Genomic DNA, 24462 nt, shown 5'->3' on the forward strand with positions numbered 1-24462 from the left:
AATGCAGTGACAACACAAACTAATAAACTGTTATAACAATTATTGTTTGTCTGTGCAACTCTGGCATAGTTCCATAAATTAGAGTGGTATATGAGAAGGCAATCATATCATATTGTACCACTTACCATTACAGACCACTGAGAATCAGAACAACAGGCATGAAGTATAAAATATGTCATAGTTCAATCAAAAGCTTCTGCACTAGATAAAATGATTGCTTGAAATTTTCTGGTTTATATTATGCAGTAAATGAGACACAATGATCTCCATGCTTTTTTCTTGCCTTAAAATCTATGGAAGTCCCACAGGGCAAGTGAGAGGGTAAAGACAGGAAAAAAGTGAGATGGACAAGAAGGAAAAACAAAGAGATGAAGAAGAAAAAACTTGAGGTGTTTAAACTCCTCATAGATTTTTAAAATCCAATTAGCAAGTCTAATTTAAAAGTACAGAAGCTACATGACAAGCTGTTGACTAGCATGTGTAGCTATTATAAACCAAGCTACAAGGAAACCTGGTCAAATATTTTCCAGTGGAACGGTATTCCATCAGAAAATGCTAATGGAATGGAACCAAAACCTTCCATAAGAACACAATGACTTCTTGAAAAGTTTTGACAGAAACCAGGCAGAAAGGCAGGCTAAATTACCAACGTGCCTCTTCATCTTTTCTCTTGTCAGCCAGATGGCTGGTGAGTAGCCTGCCAGGCTGCTTGGCTTCTGGTTTTCACAGAATCCCTGACTTCTTGCCTGATGGACTGCCAAACAGCTGGAAAGCCAGGTCTCCAGGAGCTCCTAAGCTTTTTGGCTTCTTATGGTCTCCAAGCTCTCAGGCAGCTATTTTGCATGGAACTTAGGACCTGAGGCTCCCCAAAGAGGGAGATATGGGTTAGGCTCTTAGTTTCCCTTTGCTTCCCAGCTTTCAGGTTATGTCTGTTACAGGAACTGGTCTCCTATATTTGCAGACATTAAGGACCTCAGGGCAAATTATGTCAGTCCATTCAGGATCTCCAGGGTAGTGTAACATGTCTATAGGAGGCCCAAACAACTCCTGATAGTAGGTTCACTAAACTTCTAGGCAACCTGTGTCAAAAATCATTGGACAGGCTAGTTCTGCATATACCCTGTCAAGCATGGCAGCCAGCTATGGATTCACCAAGTCAGTTCTGGCTTCCTGGGCTTCCTAAATCTCCAAGGACCCTGCTGTTCTGGAAGGCCTGAGGGGCAAGCCAAAAATTCCCTTTTGTCTCTCTTATAGTATTCTTTTGAAGTTTACTTTGTAACAAACTCTTAAAAATTTGGAAAGTCTACATCCAGATATCAGGGATTAAAAGCTGCATAAAAATGAGATCAAATCTAGAGAAGTAGATATGACTGACTGATGTTAAAAATGATAGTGTCTAGAGAAAACAAGTAGGAAAATGGAAAGCAGTAAAAGCACTAAGTCTGAACTGCCAAGGTTTCTGTATAGAATTGCAAGAAGCATAGCAAGGAAAACAAAGAAACTGGAAAATGCTGTACATACTCAAGTAGGGAATTTTGACATTATAGGCTTAACAAAAGAATGGTACATAAACAAAAATGTATTGGTACTACTTAAGTAAAATTTTAAAATATAAAACAAATGAACAACAGTGTGCATTATGGGGCATGACTGATCTTTACACACTACAGCTTAAAATTAGGAAAACGCGTAAACAAACCATCTTAATTCATTTAAAACAGCAAATAATTTTACTATTTGCTAAATATCAGAAGAATTTCCAAGTTCAACTACATTTCTTTGTTACTTTTAGTAAAGAAATGTTCTCTGTGGTTTTATACATATGGTTACATTAAAATTTCCATAACAAGCAAAATCTATGTAAGAATCCTAAATAGCATGGGTCATCAGCAGCATATTTTCCACCCACAGGTTAACTCCAGACTGCTGGCTCCAGTAGAAGTCACTTCCTCAGTATATAATACTTTTGCAAGAGTGAAGGCTACTTGACCTTCACACATACTGATCTCATGACCCTTCCTTTCCCTCTTAAACCTGGTTTAGTTTTGATTTGGGTTTTTTTGTGTCAGCATGGAGATTCTCTTTTCCTGTATGTAGGAAATACACAGACAACTTCAGATGGCTGATCATCCTTCATCACACCCATGAAATTCCACTGCAGAGCTGAAAGGGAGGCAATAACTTGGTGGGGGTGGAAATCATGCTTTATCAAAGTGTGAGATGTCATTTTACAAGTACATTATAAGAAAATAGAATAACTTTCTCCCTCTCTTCTCTCAACCCCACAGTCTCAGACTGTCCACTTAAATTACTTTGACAGACTTTATATGTAGCTGGCTTCCTGAAGTTCTTTAAGAAAGCCTTTACAGTTGTAAAGGCTAAAACTGAAACTTTGAAAGTTGAAAGCTGATACGCAAGCACAGACAAAGGACAGTGCAAAAGATGATGACTGACATTACCATTCCTTCTCTTGTTTGCACCTAAAACTCTACTAAATATGAGGATGAAAAATAACCTCTACAACTTTTTCTTTTCTTTTCTTTTCTTTTATTTATTTCAAGACATTCTGTTTAAAGGTTACTCTGTGAGGAAATAGGTATTTTCATACAAACTCAAGCTGGAAGTGTTCCTCTTATGGCACAAGGCCTTTGGATGAATTTTATAATAGCCCAAATAACATCTTTGTAGAGTTTCTCTAAATTTTTCTGTTTGGGCCAATGTATGTTGGGAGAACATTATAAATACCATTTTTCAAAGAAGCATCATAACTAAATATTGCTGTTCCAACATCAACAGAGTTGAGTAGACTTTTCTTAGCCATTTTTCATAATCATTTGTGTTTCTTGGACAGTGCAATTACACTTTGCCATTACCAATGTGACTGCAGTAGTAACTTTCCTTCTGGAAGTAAGGAACTAATTAATAAGAATCTGCTTCTATTAAGATAATTCCTTTGAATAAATGACATTCTTGTCTCTAAGTCTTATATTTTAAAGAAATGTATGAACTAATTTATGCAAAATCATGAGATATTTGTCTAAGACTCACAAGTAGCACTCACAGCTTCTGTGCAAATTTTCTCAGGAGAGTTCTACCACCCAAATTATATCACTGCCAGCCTACCTGTAAGATCTTCACTCTACAAGAAATTCTTAAGGCTAAAAATATTTAGAACTAATGCCAGAATACCAAAGTGATGACTGATACCAAACCAGTATTATGTCTGTCAGAGCTGTAATAGTTTATGTACTACAGCGTACAATTTATATCCTCTATTTAAAAAGTCTTAGATCTGTCCTGGATCAAGTATCACCAACCTATATCGTATTGCTGTAACAGACAATATCACTTCGCTATATCATACTGATACAATTCGATTCTATGGGAAGTACTCTGAACCAGCTACCATAATGCAACTGTCAAGATATATCATCTAGGGTTACAAGAACTTGGATTCTGCTCCCTTTGCAATTAACTTCCCGTCTAATAGCAGGCAAACTAGTTAGACCCAAAAGCTCAAAACTGGGTAGCACCTAAACATCTCAAGAAAACAAGGCTTGGCCTTTTGTGACTCTTATTCCCCTAATGGTAAAACAGGAATGGTAGACTTTTGAATCTTAAACAGATTATGGTGAGAGTAAGTGCATGAGAGATAATCATGTACTCACATACTATGACAATAACAGCCCTACCAGTATGATAGATTGGCTTCTAAGATTTTATACATATCATAGAAAATAGCCTTTAAGTTGGATGCACAGAAAATGTCTGTGCAGAAAAAATGGATGCTGCGCTACATTGTTATAAAGATTTGTTTCTGATACTATTAACAAGTTCTATTTCATCTATGAACCTCCACACTATGAAAGAGAACCACTACAGCTTCCACAAAAGAACACAAAAAGAAAACAAATCCAGATTCTAAGATCACAGCTATTTGAAACATGGTTTGCAGTCCCAAGCACAGCTTTGGAAAAGCCTGAATGCACATAATCCTTTTAAAGTCATATACTTACTACTGCTTTTGAATCAAGCACGCATAAACGAAACTGTGCCTCTTGGAAGATCATGTAAATTGTTGAATATTATTAACTTTGAATAAAAAAATCAGTATTTTGTTTAGGTAGAAATAGTTACTGCACTTCCACAGCGTGGCTATAATTGCTGCTTTATACATATTTCTTTCCATTCAGTGTCAGAGGAAAGGGTATTATTGGTAGGTTTGTTTCAGTGTGCCGCTCTGCCTCAGTCTCACACAAAGAACTCTTTGTGGGGTCACAGATTAGCATTTGGGCAGGCAGCCAAGAGAGATGAAAGGAGGATAGCTACACTAAGGATGTACATAGCTTACACTCATCAAATATCCTGGGGAAAAAAAACAAGAAAAAAATCCATGTAGTCTGTAATTTCAGTAGCTGTCCTCTATCCCCTTAGTTTCTGAAAAAGTGCTTTTAGTGGAAGGTCTAGCAATGTACAGTTCTGCTCTGGCACTACAGGTCGCAGAGTCTTATACATAATAAGTACTACCTCAGTACTGAGATAAAGTAATATTTTAACATTCAGTTATAGCAATATTGTTCAAGAGAGACACAGGTATAGTCATATCTTGACAGAGGAGACATATATACACCCCACCATTAGGTAACAAAAAATTTCATTATACTAGAGTATACATTTTAAAAAAAAAGAAAGACAATTCAGAATAACCAGCATGTCTGAAAAACAGCAAGCAAGCTGCGATTGTAGAAATCATTATGAAGAAATAGAAAATGCTTAAATTATAAAAATCAAGAACAAATGTTCTCACAACACTTTCATCCATGTATCTGTATCTACATTCATCCATCTATATAAATTAATAGCAACCATACAGTACTCAATTTCAAATAGGAAACACTGCCTGCTCAAGATATCTAGCACTTTGAAGGAATTTCCATTCTTTACATAGTCAGGATCTCAAATGATATGTAGAAGGATATATTTTTGTGGTATAGTAGAGAGAAGATGCAAAAGCTGCATTACATATGGAGGTAGATAGAAATGCAAGATATTGCTGTACAAGATTACAAGGATTAAGGATAAAAGTCTACTTAGTATTCTAGGAAACTTCTAATGGGAAACAAAACCTTCCCCATTTACTTTACCACAGGTCAGTGGTAAAAATTCACTGAAGATGACTTACAGCTTATACTCACCATTTTATCTCTATTTGGAAACTTACATGAAATAAATGAATAGCTCGGTCTTCTGTGCACAACTGACCTGCACAACAACCACTATTCACAACTGGCACTTTTTGTTGGCAGTCTGAGCAGAAAATCTAAGGATTACCTTGGCACTGAGTCTGAAATATGCTCTGAAACCAAATGATGGTCTCTTGAGAACATGGCTGAAGTACCTCATAGTGGAGAACAACTACAACTACCTGTGCTATTCATAGCTTGTGAGTAGAAGCTTTCTGTTTTCAGCATTGTCAGATTTTCAGCATGCTTTATTTCGGAACAGTAAGTTTAGGTCCTGATAAGTTATTAAAACATATTTTCCAAATAGAGTAAGCACTGTAAAGGCAAAACAGAATGCTATAATGAGTGCTAGATGGAGGACTATTCACTTTTGAAAAGTGAATACAGCAATTTTTTTAAGCAGTTAACAGAGTGAAATAAAGAGAGGGTAAGTAGCAAACAGCATAGTATTGCTGGAAATCATCCAAATATAAAAATTATATGTGAGTATACATATAACAAAACTATTACTTTAAATCCTCTCTTACCTTAGCATTTTCAATGCAAGGACAAATAGCCCAAGCTGCACTTGCTTGAACATCTGGATTAGGATTTTTCAACAATGACCATAACAAACGAACTCCATCTAGACGGTCAATTATCCTATTGCAGAAACAGACCAAAAAAAGAGATAATTAATTATGGAGTAGGCAATGTTAAATTTTAAATTATATCAGGTTTTTTGGAACACTGCTTTAAGAAATATTGGTATAATTTTCTTTAACATACTGTTTTGCTTTATGTAACTGCTTGTGTTTTATTGTCAGCTAATTGCCATCAACATATTCAGTAAACATTGCTTACTATAGCAGATGGGTATGAACAAATCATGTAAAGACAGAATATGTTTTCTAACTAAATCTCATTAATATTGTTTATTTTCTTCTCAGCACTGTCATTCAAAATGCTTATAGAAGATAAAGTAAACTACACTATAACCAGAACTCATATAAACGTGAAAACAAGCATGTGACTTTTTAACGATCTGCATGCAAAGTGAAATCTGAATTCAAGCATAGTGGCTTCTTTCATACAGCAACAAATACTTTCCAAAACAAATATTTATGCCCCAAACTATGTACTTAACTTTTTATTCAGTCTATGCTTAATGTATTTACCTTACTCTGTGACATATTTTAAAATACTATGTTTCTAATCTAGCATTAGAAATTAAAATGGTCACACCACAGAGCATCCTTTGTTGGGTACGAATAACGTGTAACTTGTTTCCCATGTGTTCCTTACTGACAAGACTAACACTGAACACTATGCTATAATTACTTAAACACACTGTAATCAAAGTATCTTCATGACTAGCTGAAAAATGAATTATCATCAGAATCATCTCTACACCATCTGTGTTATGTTTACATATCAATCAGGCTTGGGGATCATAACTTCACATTAGGGCCCAGTGAATACCTTAAACAGAAAGGAAGGTCAAACAAAACTTAATAGCCTTTACAAATATGCCTTTTTTCAAAAAGATATGTTAAACCCAAAGCAGATGAGCTGAAGATAAAGAAAAGCAAGTACACCTTCATTATCTAACCTCAAAAGTAATTCAATTGTATAAATCAGTCTACATCCTTAATTGTAAATACAAGAGAAATTTAAATACAGATTGTGCTTAAAAACATCAGATAAAACATCTCATTTGTGTTCACTATATACAGGTTTGACAGGAAATTTTTCAACTAATTATAAAATCAGCTTTGTATGTAATCCTATCATCATTTCAAGCAGAAAAAAAATTAAGGACAGGAACTCTGTATAAAATAACCAAGGATTTTATTCATAATGCTTTTATGCAAACTGGTTAAACAACTATGTTTTTCAAAATAATAGTTTTTGCACAAAGCTATGGTTAAGCTGAGACACTATAAGTTTACATACTCAGCTCCAAATCAACTGCAAGAAAATCACTATTCAAAGGACAAATTCAAAAGTCTTAACACAACAAAATAAAACAGCATGATCATGGACTACACAATTACATATATATGTTCACATAGTAAGAATGACTTAAATAAAAGCTTCAAAACAAGCTTTTAAATCCCTCCAAAGCCCAAACACTTTTAAGCAATTTTAATATTACTTTCCTGTCACTTCAGAAAGCACAAGGAATTTTTTCCTATATTGGAATTAATTAAAAAAGAACCCATGAATCTTTCTTCTAGTCAAGCCATAGTACTGACCATTTACCAACATGAGGTACTTCCTCCCAAGAGGGGCTAAATATAAATGACCCAGCTCCAACCAGTATATAAAAATCGAGAGATAGAAGCCAAACATTGAGCTCAGATTTTTTTCCACCACACTTAAAAAAAACAACCTCTAGGCTGATTTATCTTTCCTTTCTATTTTTTTGAAAGCTTCCTTTTCAATTTAAAGTTTACTTTCATTTTCTTTTCAGTTTTCTTGTCTTCTCTTCAGCTTTTCAAGGTAAACTAGCCTCACTCTATGGTTCATTTGCTAAAGAAGAGTTTTGCCTTTTGCTTGAAGACCAGAAAGACCAACAGAACAGCTCAGAATATCTGAAAGCGTAGTCCTCCATCCATTCAACATCTATAAAATCAAACTAAAAACCAGTATGGACTAAACAAACAAATCTCAAAATGACATTGTTCGTCACTGATTACTGCTTTCTCTCAGTTACACTAGATTAACTCAAATGAAAAGAACTCTACATACAAGAGCGATGCTCTTAAATTCTCATACTGGAAGAATTATTGTTGTGTAATCACCATACAAGCACAAGCCCTTTTATTTTTATCTTGCTGAGAACATATATTTGCCAATTAAGAAAGCATTGCTAAATAGTTCAATGTTTTTATCTTTCTATGGTTTCTCTGCACAATGTAGCAGATGAAGAAACTGGGTGTTAAACGAGCATATCTGCTATAAAAGCAAAGGGAACACTAAAATAAATGGCCCTGAAAAATATTTCCTCTATAAAAGTGCTTAGACATTAGTTTCCTTTCTGTGTGAAAATTCCTTTTTAAAGTGGACAAAAATACACATTTAGGTTTCTTTACAAATAAACAGAGAGAGATGAGAAAATAACCTGTAATCTTGAAAATTTCAGCTCTGATGGCTTAATGCTAAACAATATTCTTATTTGCTTTTGTATCTAATTTTCTTCCCCAAATTTATTATAACATTATTAGCAGGATGCTGTAATAAAGCTACTTACCACAATAAATACAAGCAAACATACCTTAAAATTTACTTTGGTTGGCATTCAATTCTGTATTCATCCATAGCTAGTACATTAGTCACTCTGTGGTTATGGTCACTTAAATGATATATTTTATAATAATTTGTTGACATTATGATGATAAAATTAAACTACAGTTAAATCTGAATTAAGCAACAACTCACAGGACTGTTAAAGGACAGGTCTTTTACTAAGAACATTTTCTTTGAAAGCTGAAAGGAATTTCATAAAAGCTGAAATAATATGATATTTAGTTGATATAAAAAATCTTAATATTTACTATTTTGAAGTTCTAATATTTAACTGCTTTATAGAATAGCTGATCTGCATGTATGTAATGTATCTAATGTACAGAACACTATTAACAGTCAAAATCTTAACAGGCATGAAAGTCACCCAAAGTAGAAATCTAAACTTTATTATAGGTAATTGCTGTCTGCTGCTTCTCTATAAGTACATAACAATATATATATATGCAGAGTTCAGAAGCAAGATCCCAGATTCTCAACTATTGTGGCTCTATACCTTAACACAGCAGAGGCATCTCACAATAGACCTGTACCAACATGGCCAGTGGCCACCTCTTCTGATTCAAAGCTCTGTGCCTTGTTGTAGACTGTTCTTATTTAATCACTGATACAATTTAGAACAAGGTGTAGATTATTCTGCTCCTCAAAATAACCAAGAGTAGTTGTATTGGCAGTTAGAAATAGCTGGAGTGAAGAGGCGCTCCTATCATGCACTCCTGTGCTGGCCAGATATGATTAAAGCAGAGGTGAAGGGGTATGCAGCTGACATCACTCCTAGAAAAAGACAACTGCAAGGTGTATGAGCAAATCATCTTCCTGGTTTCCACTCAGAACAGCTGATGTATGGTGTATATAGAATATGTCTTATGGGCAAATAATTTTAATGCAGTTAAACCCACCCAGAGATTGCTGGAATGTCTAGGTTACAGTGAATTGTTATTTGCTATTTGACCAGTGCAGATAATTTAACAAGATAATTTTTTTTAATGACTTCTGTTGTCTGTGTACAGTCAACAGTTGTTTAATAAAGACTTTTCACATTATTTCATTTAAGAACCTTGATATCAGGACATCACTGAATATCATGATATGTCTGTGCAATGTGTGGGTCACAATTCTAGAAATTTACTTTGCTTTTTTTAATACATATCTGAAACTAGCAGAGCTGTTAATCTGAAATAGTACTTCTCTTTCAAATTCAAACTTAATATTGAACGTTTCCAGTAGAAACTTCAACATGAATTGCTTAAACACACATACACACATAGCCTAGACATCTGTTTGTTATATCTATCATCTTTCTCTGTTACAGTGTTATTTGCCAGAACTTTTGAGGACTCTAGTTTAATTGCCTGCCAATTTAGACCACAAATACAAATGTAAATAAACAAAGTTATACTGACTCTGTATTGTGCTCACTGGTAAGATTACAGGGTTTAATTCTGGCAGAATGTAATCTCGTCTTTCTTGAAACCACAATGTAGCATGTTTCTTAAAACTTTCACTAGTTGCTGTGGACTGCTTTGATAAATAGTATTATATACCAATGACTCAAACTGCATCTGTTTGGCTAAAATAATTGTACATTTTAGTTTATAAGATTCTAAACCCTCAGTTTTGAATGCTAGAGATGAAGTCTATGGGTTTTCAAATGAAAAGGGCAAATGAAAATCTAGTGGCAGTTAAAGAATAAGCACTAGTCCCCTGTTTTTAATAAGAGAAAAAAGAATAACTTGTAAAAAGTTCCTCAGAAACACAAATATACATAAAAGATGTACAGCAGCATCTCTGTCACTGGCTGTGCAGCAGACTGAGTATGGAGAACAACTTCATGCTGTCCACATAATAGTAAGGAAGTTCAGTCAAATAGTTATGCTTTTTTTTTAAGATAAGCCAACTTATTTATTTTTTGCTGTGAGAGAAGCTGGCTGCTGTTCTTTGTTTTACATAGCTCAATAGAGTCAATAAGAATCACCTGATTGCTTGAAGTTGCCTTAAAGTAAAGGCTTGGTGCAGAAAAGTAACACTATTGTATCTTCCACTCAGTAGTTGTAGAAGTTAAAGTGTCAACTAAGAAACATGGTGGAGATAAAATATATAAAAGACATATAGAAGCTGTAGATTTACCTATGCCAATCTACTAGTCTCTCTTTGTCAGTGCAGGCTTCCTCCATGCAACATGTGATAAATGTACAATATTTCCCTCAGAAGTTAACCGCACTGCTTCATAGAACACTCTCAGTTTTTTATAATCCATAATAATATTTTATTCCTTATATGAGCATCCTCATCATTACATACCTTTGAATCATTCACAAAAACTACATGAGCTCCTCTTTTGGTCTGTATGGTTTCCACATACATACTGCTGCAAGTATAACCACGTTCAAAATAGAAGACTGCTCAACTGAATATTTAGTCTCTAAGCCACCCTTTGTCAAACACACATGCAGCTAATGAAATGTAAGAATATATCTGAAAATTCTCAATCTTTATGAGGGCTTGATACTCCCTTTAAATTTTCCTGCTTTGTTCTGGGTTTCTAGTACATATGAAAGTCAATGATAGCAGAATCCAGAAAAATCATCATAGTTTTCAGAGTTTCTATAGTGCCAAACTAAAAACTGTAACTCTTTAAATGTAACTCTTACCAGATGACAAAGAAAACAAGACTCAAATTTGCCTGCCAGCCAAATTTGTCAGGAGAAAAGCTAATGGTAGAGAACAACTGATCTCCTAGAACCTGTGAAGCCTTTCTAAGGAATAAGTGATTATGAAATAGGGCATGTAATAGGGATCCAGCCAGATGAACCAGGAAGACCAAAACCAGCTACGTATCAACCTGCAATAGGAAGTCCTCATCACCTATATATACTCAAAGGCTACAAGTGGCTTTGCTTTGCTTCTTTCTACAAGACAACCTTAGCATATCTCCACATCCTTGTTATGATACAGAAAGAGAATGAACTCCACAGTAGTTTCTAAAAGGCTACTTTTTGTTCTGGTCCCAAATTCTGTAAATGGAACAAAGTGATACTACAGACAATGTATCCTTCATGTCTTTGGTGACTTACTCTTCCCCAAAAGAAGGGCAGCAGTTTGGATGAGGAGCTACAATTTCAATTCTCGCTGTACTGGTCTGAGAGGAGGAAAAGGGAGAGGAATGGATGTCCCTTTTTTGGTGTGGGGAGGGTGCTCTTAAGTGCTCTTAACACTGTGAGAAGCTGGGCGCTCAACCAAGCAAATCATTTAAACATGTGAATAGTTGCACTGGTGTCAATGTTTCAACTAAGCATTGTTTTTAAATATTTTGCTGGATTGGTATCAAACTTATCCACACCAGGATGAATCATGCCTTGGGAAAAGACAGCAGCATTATCTCTTGTAGTACTACAAGTCTAACTGTCCTGGTTTCAGCTGGGATAGAGTTAATTGTCTTCCTAGTAGCTGGTAGGTGCTATGTTTTGAGTTCAGTATGCGAAGAATGTTGATAACACTGATGTTTTCAGTTGTTGCTAAGTAGTGTTTAGATTAAAGTCAAGGATTTTTCAGCTTCTCATGCCCAGCCAGCGAGAAAGCTGGAGGGGCACAAGAAGCTGGCACAGGACAGAGCCAGGGCAGCTGACCCAAACTGGCCAAAGGGGTATTCCATACCATGGGACGTCCCATCTAGTGTATAAACTGGGGGGAGTGGGGGGGGGGGATCGCCGCGCGGGGACTAGCTGGGTGTCGATCGGCGGGTGGTGAGCAATTGCACTGCGCATCATTTGTACATTCCAATCCTTTCATTATTGCTGTTGTCATTTTATTAGTGTTATCATTATTAGTTTCTTCTTTTCTGTTCTATTAAACCGTTCTTATCTCAACCCACAGGTTTTATTTCTTTTCCCGATTTTCTCCCCCATCGCACTGGGCGGGGTGGGGGAGTGAGTGAGCAGCTGCGTGGTGCTTAGTTGCTGGCTGGGGTTAAACCACGACACTAACTAGCATAGTACATCAGGTACACGTCACAGTCTTGATGATGATAACAATAATAATCATTTCTGTGTAACTTTTTTTGTAGTAGTAGTAAAAAGTATATTCTACTCTTGATCTAAGATCTTGCTTACTTGTTAATGTTTTAAAATATTTTTGAAAATATTTTAAAAGTTGAGAACCTTCAAGAGAGAGTATTTTCATATGAACCAAATTTGACATTTGATTCCTTTGTCCGCTCTTCGCATTTTGTCCCAAACAACCTGTACTCTCTTCTCCTTAAAAACAAGAGGACTTTGTTCTATCACAATTTTAGCAGCAACTTGTGTTATTTTTCATGCTTGTACTGACCATGTTCCAGTATGAAGCTATCCATACCGGATACTACAAGTGACAGTCCTGAGTACTGGAGTATGCCTGAGGTTTTACAAATATCAATTTATATTTGTTGGCATTTCAATTTCTCAGTTGATTTACAGTGTTAATTCTGTTAGGTTAATACATTACTCTAAAGGCTGATTTTTAGTGTGATATGTCATGAAAGTGATTTCATTTATTTATACTTTTATGCTACATGGCTAACTGTTCATACAACCCATGTTTACAGTTGTGTACCATCTAGCCTTTTGCCACTGGGTGACAGCCAAAGCATGAAAACAAAAGCCCTATTCAGGAAAAGAATTCCCTGCACTGCTATATGAATATCAAGTGAATTATGCAAATCAGAACAGGAGGAGCTTAATAAAACTCTCTTTCTGACCTTCCTTATGTATAAGGAGGGAAATATGCTGAGAATGTTGAGGTAAATATCCCTGTAAGAGAACAGTAAGCACAGTAAATGCCGACCTCAACATTTAACTGGAACACTTAATCATAAAACTCAAGGATCTTTGTAAGCTGTACAAATCTACATCACAAAACCAAAGAGAGCAGCAACTCTCTCAGTAAAAAGACAGTTGTCTCCTTTGGTTTTGCAAAGGAGTAAAAAGGGAGAAAAGGGTCCCAAAAAAGCTGAGTTAATAAAAGGAATGATGGAGAGGGACAAAACAGATAAAATACAAATAATACCCTACTTTAAAAATTTTCAAATTATTTTCCATGACAGTAAATGTGCACATTTCCTTTTAGAATTACTTTCTCTAATTTAGGCTATTATTTAGGATCTGAGAACAGATGTAAAAGGAGAAGGCAAAACAGGTACCTAGCATACAGCACTTAAAAATGGTGCTCTGTAACTTTGAATTTTAATAAAAAATCTATTTTCTAACAGTTTATCTGATTTTCCCCAAAACGCAAAGGCTTTACATTCTATATATTTCCTTAATGATTTTTTTTTTAATATATATATATAGTATATTTTACAGTTGGATGTAACTAACCCACACAGCCCTGTGGAAAACAAAAAGTAAAATATCATTTTAAGTCAGATTAGAATTGACTGTATTTGTGCCAGAATTACTAAACATTTTTTTTCAATATTTAAAATACTATGAACATGAAAAGCTTACATCATATTTTCAGGTTCTGTTGCACAAGCTCCCACTGCTTTGGTGACATTCACAAGTAGTGCTTGATCAGTGCCAGTAAGTAACTTCACTAGAGGTGGTATGCCACCACATTTACGGATAATAGTTCGATTTATTTGCTCTTGGCAACATTCTCCCAGTGCCCCGACAATATTTACAAGGACTTCTTCAGGCTGATCACTAAGCAGTCCTACCAAAGCTTCTATGGCTTTATATTCCCGAAATCTAAAAGACAGCAATAAAACCAAAGTCATTATTTTCAGTATGTTACTGTTATAAGTTTAATTTTATAATTAAAGTATCATTCTAATTGAATTACAATGTTTAATTTCTGTGTGTAAATTACCTTGTTGAAGAAATCACAATATAGGTAAACCATTCTGATCAGTTCTTGAAAGTGTGACATACAGCATAATTTCTTATTCTACCTTTTTAAATACATTTCTCTAATTTAGCTATCTAGGAATCTCCAGGGTAGTTTGAGGGTTTTTTAAAACTTGACATGTGGATGCAACATATATAAATAGCTGAAAACATACTGGAAGACTGGCAAGTACTGTGGCATCCTAACTTCCAGTACTTTTTCCTGCCATGTTAACAATAGCTAAAGTAGTAGTGTATCAGGCTCTCCTCCAGCTCTCTGGACCAAAGGGTCACCCTTACTTTTCACTAAATCTTAGCCTTTAGAGAGTTTGCCCTGATTACTTCTATACTTAGTTCAGGCCTAATACGTGCATTTTCCTAAGGTCACACCTATAGTTCTAGTACACTTCTATTGTACTATGTTAGATTCCATTTTGAAATTAAGAAGTAAGTTGACAGAAATTTGAGTTGACTGCCATATTAATACTTCCCTCATTCTTCATAGCACTTCTGGTACTGAAAATCAAAAATATGTTTTTAAAAATCCTGGAGGTCCTATCCTACAAACAGATGCATGCTAAACCTCCGAAGTTCATCTTTCAGAATAGGACTTTATTCCTCAGTACTGGGGTCATCTTCTAAGTTTGTTTTGTTCAGAACTTAAGAGGAGTCTTAACACTTAACAAATACTGTATCTTCCTTTCATACATTTTCGATAATACACCTTGACAATTCCACATGGTATATCAAGCTAGATCTAACCTGTATATTATCGAATGATTTATACCTTTTTGTAAATACACATAGTTCCTCCCCTAAAGAGATAATTTCTCTGAGGGTAGAGTTCTCATTTGTGCTTCCCCCAAGGCCCCTAGCTTCTGGAAATGTCTACTTGAGTTACAAATACTCTGTATTTTCCAGGAATCAGTTGTACATGTGGCTTTCCTTTCATACAAAGAAATAAGACTTTTTGAGATTTCGATGACAGAACTAGAACTGTTTCAGCAAAAGTTAATCTTTCCAATCTGGTTTATCAGTATAACGATTAAAGTGACTGAGAAATGAGAAACTCTCCTATTTCATCATTCAAGCCTTTGCTTAAAGAGGCATCTTCCTCTCTTTGTTCACTGTAATTTGGAAGTATCCCTATAATTTCTTTTCAAGAGAAAACATCAACAGCATGAAAAATGAGCTATAAAGTAAGCAAACAATTTAAAAAACAACCCTGATTTTCTCTGGCTACTTTATCTGTGTTGCATATCAACTGCTTCACACATGGAACTATACGAGCTGGCTCTGCAATGGGCAGGCTACACTCTGACAGAGCTGTTGGCTCGGGCCATCTTGTGTCCAGAAGCAGTACGGCTGCTTGCACACAAACTGGAATCTGAGCTAGTCAGGCCCAGGCACCTGTATCAGCTCATTGCTGAGTCAGCACAACATCTCAGCAATGTACTTCAGGTATAGGAAATACTGTGGAGTAGTTCAAAGATAATTAAGTGGCCCTGCAGGAACCAGCAGGGTTTGTTAGTTCTAGCTTCATGCCAGACTCAAGCTCATCCCTCCAGATCTACTTATGTGTTTTCATATTATCCTCCCTCCCTGCTCTGTAGTGCCCCCCCATCTTGAGTTTGGATAGGGCTTACTGCTTCAGACTCAGCACTACATAATACATTAATTCAGCTCAAGCCTGGAGCTGCGCCTGGCTAGTAACCTTCGTGGAGCATCAAGCACTTGCCAAAGATATGTGAGTAGCCCAGCAAAAATCTGTTTGCATTTGGACAGAATTATTGGCTACAGCTATACTAATAAATAAAACAGGCGAGGGCTCATTCTCTAGCCCTAAGGACAAGAAGCACAACATAGCATCCATATGGCCTAAAATCTCTTATCCTCACAATTCAGGGTGGCCTCACCCATTCTGCCTAATGGAAACAATCTGTTGCCTGTGCTGTTCCCAAGGAGTGTCTGGGCATTGTCTGGGAGAGTGCTTGCTGGCACAGGCCAAACTGTGTAAGGGACTGTGCTAGCAGTTAAACAGTATGGCTAATCATAACATAGTGCCTGAACTCTGAAAGGTTTGGCCCTGTTTATTTTACTAGTATAGAGAGAGCCATTCAGTCCATCTCATCACTGATTGATCCAGAACCAGGATGCCTCTGTGCAGATACCCAAAGCCCACAGAAAAGAAGGACATACCCTTCTGAAAAGCCAGTTTACTGTGCAATCAAGAATGCAAAAAGCAGTAGGGCAGCAGTAGAGTATGTAAAGACCACGGCTTTGTATACTAACAGTTTGGGAACTCATTTAGGACAGTAAAAAGCCAGACTGCAAACCCTTATTACTGGAATTCTTTCTGATTTTTATCCAGCAGTTATCTATTGCATCTGCTTGTCCAGCAAGGTACACTAAAATTAGGACTGCAAGAAGAGGTTAGCTCTTACTGATACTCTTTCGAGCCTATGAATCTTACATTCCTCTGTACAGAGCAGCACAACTTTAGCAGGAAACCTACCAGATACTCCAGTGGAGCAGGCTTTTTTTTGAGGTAAGGTGCATGAATCTGATAAATGAATTTTAGATGAGGTAATTGAGTATTCTCAATCATTAAGCTGTTCCATGAAAGGTGGAGGGTGATAACTCCTGTTGTCACATTCTCAGATAATCAGTCAGGACCCCGATACTGAGAGGTTGTAGGTACCTATGGTAGGACTCTCATCAGTTAATTCCACTCATATAGAAGCTGGGTGTCCAGACTAAGCTACTTTTCTGAGACCCTTCTGTAGTCAAGGAGAGAGGCATCTAGGCTAAGTATCCTAGATTCCAGTATACTTCCAAAGTAGGTGACCTAACATGTATTGGATATATACCCTAGAATGAGATAATTTGCTCTCTGTCTCTCCTGATGTAAAATGTTAAAGCTAAGAGTGCTAACTACTCTCTCTGCCATGCAGCAGTGATTCTGATTTGTAAGCTACAGAGAGGAGCGGGGACATCAGATACACCCATGTGTCAAACATTTAGTATGTGCTAGTACACCTCCTGACTCAGTGTCCTATATCTTAACTATTCTTTAGAGGCACCAATTGTCCCTATTGACTCTTAAGATTCTAGGAACTTAACACTGTCTCCACTGTACCCTGATAAGGTCAGGTGGCAATTTTTTAAGTACTATAAAACTTAAGTTGAAAGCCCAACTGATTATAAAGTATGGTTTTGAAGAATGATGACATAACAATTTTGAAAACAACAGAGGCCCATAAAATCAAAACATGATAATGTAATAAATGTTTGCAAAATTAAATTGTTACTTTGACACATTTTCTCCACTGATTGCACATTTCCAGATTGCTCCTGTCACAGCTGCTAGAAGTTGTTTGTTTTCAGAGTTACCAAGCAGAACAGACAGTGGTTGTAGACCTCCATGCTGTCTAACCAGGTCACGTGTTTCTTTATCTTCCGCACACTATACAAAAAAATTAAATATATGTATTATGTTAAATGTGTAAAATGATGCTTTCAAAAGCCAGGTGTATTATTTTGTAACTAGTAAAAGCTAATACAGAAGAAAACATAAATATTTTATTAAAGTATCTGAATATGCTATCAACTCACCAAGATAGTTTGACAGTAAACTGCTACTGTGTATGCAGCAGTGCTTATACTGTCACATTGACCACCTTGTGGGCAAACAAACATAAAAAACAAAAGCAGCTCTTTGCACGGTATGTCCTGCCTCTCTCCATTGGTTGCCTGTGCAATTTAGGGCTTGCACACAAGAAGAGCAAGTAGGAACTTAATTACAATATTAAATATGCAGCCAAAATATTCTCCTAAGAATTATCCAAAGACCATCCAAAGACTATTTTTATAAAGTAATTTCTTACACATTAGAGAAATAGTAAAACTAAGAAATATTAAATCTGACAACCACATGAAAACAAAGGGCTAATCCTGGCTCCGTTCTACTGATCATAATAATACAATTACCTTAAATATGGCACTTGCACAATGCATCTGAAGCTCCTCATGTTCACTACTCAGATTTTTCACAAGGTTCTCAATCATTCCTTCTGTCCTTATTGCAAGTCTGTAACTTGGCTAAAAAAGATAAACTGTATCTTTTAAATCCTGTATATTAACAGTTAATAATACTAGTCACAATAATAATACAGTGCTACAATTCTAGGCTTTGATATTGAGAAGCCTTGTACTTTATTTTAAGCACAAGTCATCTACATTGCCTTGAAAATACTATTGATGTTCTCAAAGTTAATCAAACACATAAATTCTCTGCAGTGCTCTTGAAATCACCTGTAAAACCAGGTGCTGCAATGCCTCTTTTGTAGCCACCTGGCTTAAACAGAATTCAGAATATTCTGAAAGGTGTCCAGACTCCCTGCTCAGAGCCAAGGAAAAAAAAAGATGCTTCAGAATGGGATCAAGAAGTACCCATTCACTTCATCGAGAGCCAGCAGCCAAAACAACAGATCTATTCCTAGAACAAGGTTAGAAAAACCTTCTTAGAATTAAATTTTTTTAGTGACTTTTTCTTCCAAATTTTAACCCACAGGCATTGTAACAGGGGACCATTATTTGAGAGAGGGGAAACATCTGTGTAAGAGATGCATTTAGTGTTATTTCCAAATTTGGCCAGATAAAAAACCCTCAAAAACCTCACCTTCTCAATATAGACTTACTGAAGCTAAAATCTGCCAGGTTGCTGTCTCGTAGAGCATGCATAAACTTGTGTAGTTCAAGAAGCTAAGTTTGAAAATACAAAGTGTTTTATAATGTATAATCTTTTGAAAAATCATGTCTTCCATGTCTCAAATTCACCAAGCAAGAGAACTTATGTATATTTTTGACCTTTAGTGTAATGCACCTTAATTTCAAATATGATTCCACAAATGGAGAAATAACCACTCATCTTATATGGCAATGGTAAAAAATACTTGCATTCAAATTTAAAAACTGTAAACAAGTAAATATACTCAAAATTGAGTAAATATACTCAAAATTGTGAAACCTGCCAAGGAAATCTGTAGAAAAATCACATATATTCCTTTCTTCTGTTTGCAATCAGTCAGACACTGTCTTACCCAATTCACAAGGACATTGTAAACCACACTGCCCGGCACTGCATTGGATCTTCTTGGCCACACCTGCAGGTTAGCTTTGTAGAATTTAAATGTCCTGATTAACCAGAATATAGCATCTTAAGTTGCCAAATTTGTCAAGCAGGATGAAAAAAATTAGAAAAATTTGAAACTGGTTAAGGATTTCATTTCTATATATCTTCTTTCAAAAGACTACTCCCAGCATTTTAAATAAAAAATATGTGGTCTTTACTTCATTACAAGCTGTGACTTTCTCAAAAACACTTTGACCACAGAAAGCATCTACTTCCTGATGGGGTAACTGCATTGGTTTAAGTGACAGTCAAACATAATGCTTCCTTCTAGTAGCAAATTGTTTTAATGATTAGAAATAACTTACCTGTATGTGTTTACTTACCTCTGAGGCACATTCTTGTAGTGTCCCCACTACTGGGGTTAAGATGTTTGCATGTGAAGAATTGAGCCATCTAGCTAATAATGGAATGCCACCAGCTTTACGGATTGCTTCTTTATTTTTGGTGCTTTTGCTGCAGCTCCAGAGTGCCAAAGCCCCACAGCGTGCTATTTCAGTATCTTTTGATTGGTATGGTGTTAAACTGGTTGATCCCACTGAAATACATTCCAACAGCCCCACCTAAAAGACCAATTTTTTCAATTATCTATAGGGAAGTTTGATATTATACTTCTTTTTAATGACGGTAATCTCTACAAGAATCATGTATAAAACACATAATGTATTTTTTGTACAAAAATATGCATATAACAAGGGTACAAGTTTTAATGTCTGCTTACCAATCTCTTGATACCTCCATGCTGCCTTACTGTCCTTCGTGCTTGTTTAAATCTAGCAACATTAGCAATTGTTTCAGCTGCCAAACATTTTAGATCTTTATCTGGAGAGTCCAGTATTTTCACCATGATCTGTAAGCCCCCAAGATCTGCAATTGCATGTCTGATCAGTGTATTTTGACTAATTTCCTTCAAGATTTTTAATGAACCAATCTAAATAATGGAAGATAACATAAGTTAAACATTATTTAGAGTATACATAAACAGACAAATTATTTAAAATGCTGGGTTACATAATGCATTTTATCTTTTATATTGAATCAGAAGAAAAGAAGGAAACTGAAAGTCAAAGAAATTGATTTTCTAAAAAAACCTTGAAACTGAGAAAATACAGAAATGAGAAAGAAATCAAATTTTCTTTATACTATATAACTTTGCAAATTGAAAAAAAAAGTCTAATAGAAAAGGTGCATTCATTGCTCTATTCAACAAAGCTACTTACCTGACATTTAATTTCTTCTGTATCAAGTAAATTAATTAACACTTCAAGACATCCAATGTCTCTGATGGCCAGCTGACAAGTTTCTTGAGCCAGATTGAAATCTCTCATTGAACACAATGCGATTACAGTAGCTGTTGGATTACCTCCCTAAAATAAAGCAAATAATTAACAAATGTCTAAAGTGCATTTAATATAAAACTTAATCTCTTCTACTAGTACTAGTAAAACTACTACTAAAGAAAAAACATGGTAGATTATTTTGATGTTATGGTGTTAAATAACACAGACATAGTAAGAAATTGAATTATTGATAGTCTGCAAATGGCATAAAGATTGAAGTGAGAGTGAACAGCACAGGTGACAAATGACTAATATGGCTTGATGTGAATGGACTAGTAAATTAGGTAGTCAAGTATTGTGAGTTTTGTATGAGTGTTTGCAGATAGCAAAAGAACATACAGTTAAGATACAGACATTTCAGAAAAGCTATCTGCATTCTTTGCATTGGTATTCACTCTGGAAGAAACTGATGAGATTCCAATGGGAATCTTCCATTGTGGACATTTCAGAGGATTTTTCTGAAACTGAAGCTACTGCAGAAAGTTTTTATAAAAAGACCCCTCACATGGTGAACAATAACTAATTGCCATTATTAGATAGTATTCAACTGAGTTATAAAGGAAACAGGGTAAAATACTTGATTCAGAAGAAGTGGCATGTATCCTCTTGCTTTAAACTGCCCTGTTACCAATGTCCTGGGAAACAACAAATGTGACATCAACTTGAGAAGACTGCAAGGGTTATCCAAGGCCTTTTAGCCAAATATCTGTGCTGGACAAATTGGTAGACTGTAATAAGGAACAGAATTAGCAGGCATCTGTCTAAATATGATATTCTTGCACCAATGTCATATACTTAGAGTCACCATGGATCTGTTAAGAGAAGTCCTACCTTACAACACTTACCAAGCTTGCAGCAATGGTGATCTAGTTGATATGTCTAACTGTACTCCATAAGGATTTTGACAAAGTCCCTCCCTGATTGCTTTTAAAGAAACTAAGCCACTATATTATGAGAGGAAAGGTCATTGCATGAATTGAAAAGAATGACTAAAGGACAGGAAACTGACGATAGGAGCAAATAGTTCAATAAAGGGATGTGATTTAGTGGAGTTCCACGGATCTGTGTTGAAATGATGCAATTCAACATACTCGTAAACACCCTGAAAAATGGAAGGACTAGTTATGTGACAAAGTTTGTTGATGATATTATGATTGAAGACCAGTTGTGACAAATTGCTAAGAACTTACTAAGACTAAGAGGGCAATAAAACAGCAAATGAGAAAATGAGAAGTGATGCACATCAGAGAAAACAATCCTAACTCCATAGATGAAATTATAGTTTTTCAGCTGACCATTAAAAATCAGAAATTATATCCTGAGGTTAGGCTAGATGGCAATCAAAAAACAAATGGAATATTAGGACTTATTTGGAAAAAATAGTGAACAGAGAATGTCACTATACCGCAGTATAAATCCATGATTCACATACACCTTAAAAACTTCATGCAGATCTGCAGCCTCTGTTTCAGGAAGGTTACTATAGCACTGGAAAGCTTTCAGAGAAGAGGAGCAAAGATAATTCAAGGTTTTTTCAGTCTAGAAGAGGGATGCCTGAAGGGATATAGTAGACATCTACAATGTTAGGGATGGCACTGAGCACAATAGATAGGGATTGACTATCCAATGTCTCTTTTAATACAGATATAATATCTTTTAATAATGAGATATAATAGGATTCAGGTTAAAAATAAAGGGAGTTGGTTCTTCAAATAAGGTAACAGACTAGTGGAACTAGCTGTGAAAGGATTCTGTGAAAGTTAGAAGTTTTCATTGAAGGTCAGTAAAACCATAAATATCTCATTCACTTTTCAACTCCCTGAGCTAAAAACAAGTGGCAGCTTGGAGAGTATTAGAAAGCTGTGTGTTTGCCCTGTTCTTACTTAGTCCTGGCATTCACTTATGGTCCTGGGTTTCTTCTGCTTGGTAGAACAGGAAGAGAGTTTCACACTACTACAAGTTATGTAGTCAGGTTTCCCACATTTGTGGAAATCAGAGGTCAGGACATCTGGAGTGCAAAAGATGAACTTCAACCACAGAAAACTTCCATCCCGATCATGTCTCCCCTCCTGTTGCAGTCAGATAATTGGGACACATAGTCTTTTGATCTACCCGATACAGTTTCTTTTATGTCTAAATTTAAGGTCATACACTTACAAATAATGAAAACAGGACATAGCTCAATATAGCAGTTCTATCCTGGAAACCAGAGTATATAAAAAGACTTGAGATGTTGAATATGAATTTGAGATTACACTGTAACATTTGATTAAAAGAATGAATTTGGGGATGTATAATTAAAAGTACTGGATAGGAACATAGGTATTATCTCTTTTTAGGCACGCATGCAACTACTACTGAAATTCTGTGTCTAATTTCCTTTTTTACAGTTCTAGAAGGAAAGTGAAAATATGGAGATGATTCAGAGAAGAGAAATAAAAATGATTGTAAGACTGGAAAGTGGTTGCATTAAGACAGACATGAGAAGCACTATTTAGTTTATTAAAAAGTAAATTAAGGTATGATTTATTCATACTGAATAAATAAATCTGTGAGAAATAGGAACGTGATCACAGAGAACTCTACAGTCTAGCACAGAGATTTAATGATTTGAAGTTAATGTACTAAAATTTAGATGAGGAGTAAAGTGTAAGTTTTCCATTGTGTGGTTAATTATCCTTTGGAAGAAATTACTTAGAGTGATGATAAGTTTTCCAGCAGTGGAAATTTTTCAGTCAAGACTGGATGTTTTTCTAAAAGATAAGCTCTATTTCAGTCACAGCTGCTAGACTAAAAGCAAGAAAAAGATCAAAGAATACACCCTATGGTATGCAGGAATTTAAATCATATGATAACAATGGATTCTTTTGAACCAGTGAATACAGATTTACTATTAATCAAATCAGGGATGAACCCAGCTGCACAGAAATTAGGAGGGTTGAGCTACCATGTAGCTGCAACAGAAGCTGGAGTGCATGAGCAGTGCCAACTGGCGCTAACATGGAAGTTACAAGTTAGAGCACCTAGTAAATCAAACTACAGTATCCACCTCCCACATGCCTCTCAATTCCAGTGAAGCTTTGGCTCCCATCCAGATCTTAACTGTGCCGCCCAAGCCCATCTCTTTCAAATGACAGTTTTGACACTGTAAAGGACTTTGAACCAACCCTTTCCAGAGTAAGATATTTTGCTAAATTGTGCACATCATACTGAAATACAGAATATTGAAAAACTAAGTAATGTTTGCTAATATGAAACAAGTAGGTCTAACAAAAGCAGAACTTCTGAAGCATAGTTCTTAAATGTAAACAGAAAGAGTAAGACAAATACAGTAAAAAAGTCTTTAAATTTAACATGCTCTTCAACAGATATCATAAATGTAGTAGAGAACTGCAAGTCAGAAAATATATCCAAAAGGAATGTGAGAAAAATACTTCATAAAGTTTCAGATCACTAACTTACATCAGACAAAAGACTTCAGCTAATCAATAAAGACTTCTGCTAATCAATAAAAGGTATGTATGTCAATGGTACTT

At 35.7% G+C, this 24462-nt stretch overlaps 1 protein-coding gene across 1 annotated transcript in view; it reads right to left on the reverse strand.

Annotated features, from left to right (window-relative positions):
* Positions 1-24462, reverse strand: part of ARMC4 (armadillo repeat containing 4) — an 88070-nt gene that overhangs the window by 35160 nt on the left and 28448 nt on the right. Inside the window, exons 11-17 of the mRNA XM_010562929.1 lie at positions 20807-20953; positions 20308-20517; positions 19913-20149; positions 18386-18496; positions 17707-17861; positions 14015-14257; positions 5771-5885 (exon numbers count right to left, since the gene is read on the reverse strand). Of these exons, the coding sequence (XP_010561231.1) occupies positions 5771-5885; positions 14015-14257; positions 17707-17861; positions 18386-18496; positions 19913-20149; positions 20308-20517; positions 20807-20953 (1218 nt within the window). The remainder of the gene's footprint in view (positions 1-5770; positions 5886-14014; positions 14258-17706; positions 17862-18385; positions 18497-19912; positions 20150-20307; positions 20518-20806; positions 20954-24462) is intronic.

The sequence above is a fragment of the Haliaeetus leucocephalus genome, unplaced genomic scaffold (genome assembly GCF_000737465.1).
Source record: "Haliaeetus leucocephalus isolate CR32 unplaced genomic scaffold, Haliaeetus_leucocephalus-4.0 Scaffold0, whole genome shotgun sequence".
Lineage (NCBI taxonomy): Eukaryota > Metazoa > Chordata > Aves > Accipitriformes > Accipitridae > Haliaeetus > Haliaeetus leucocephalus.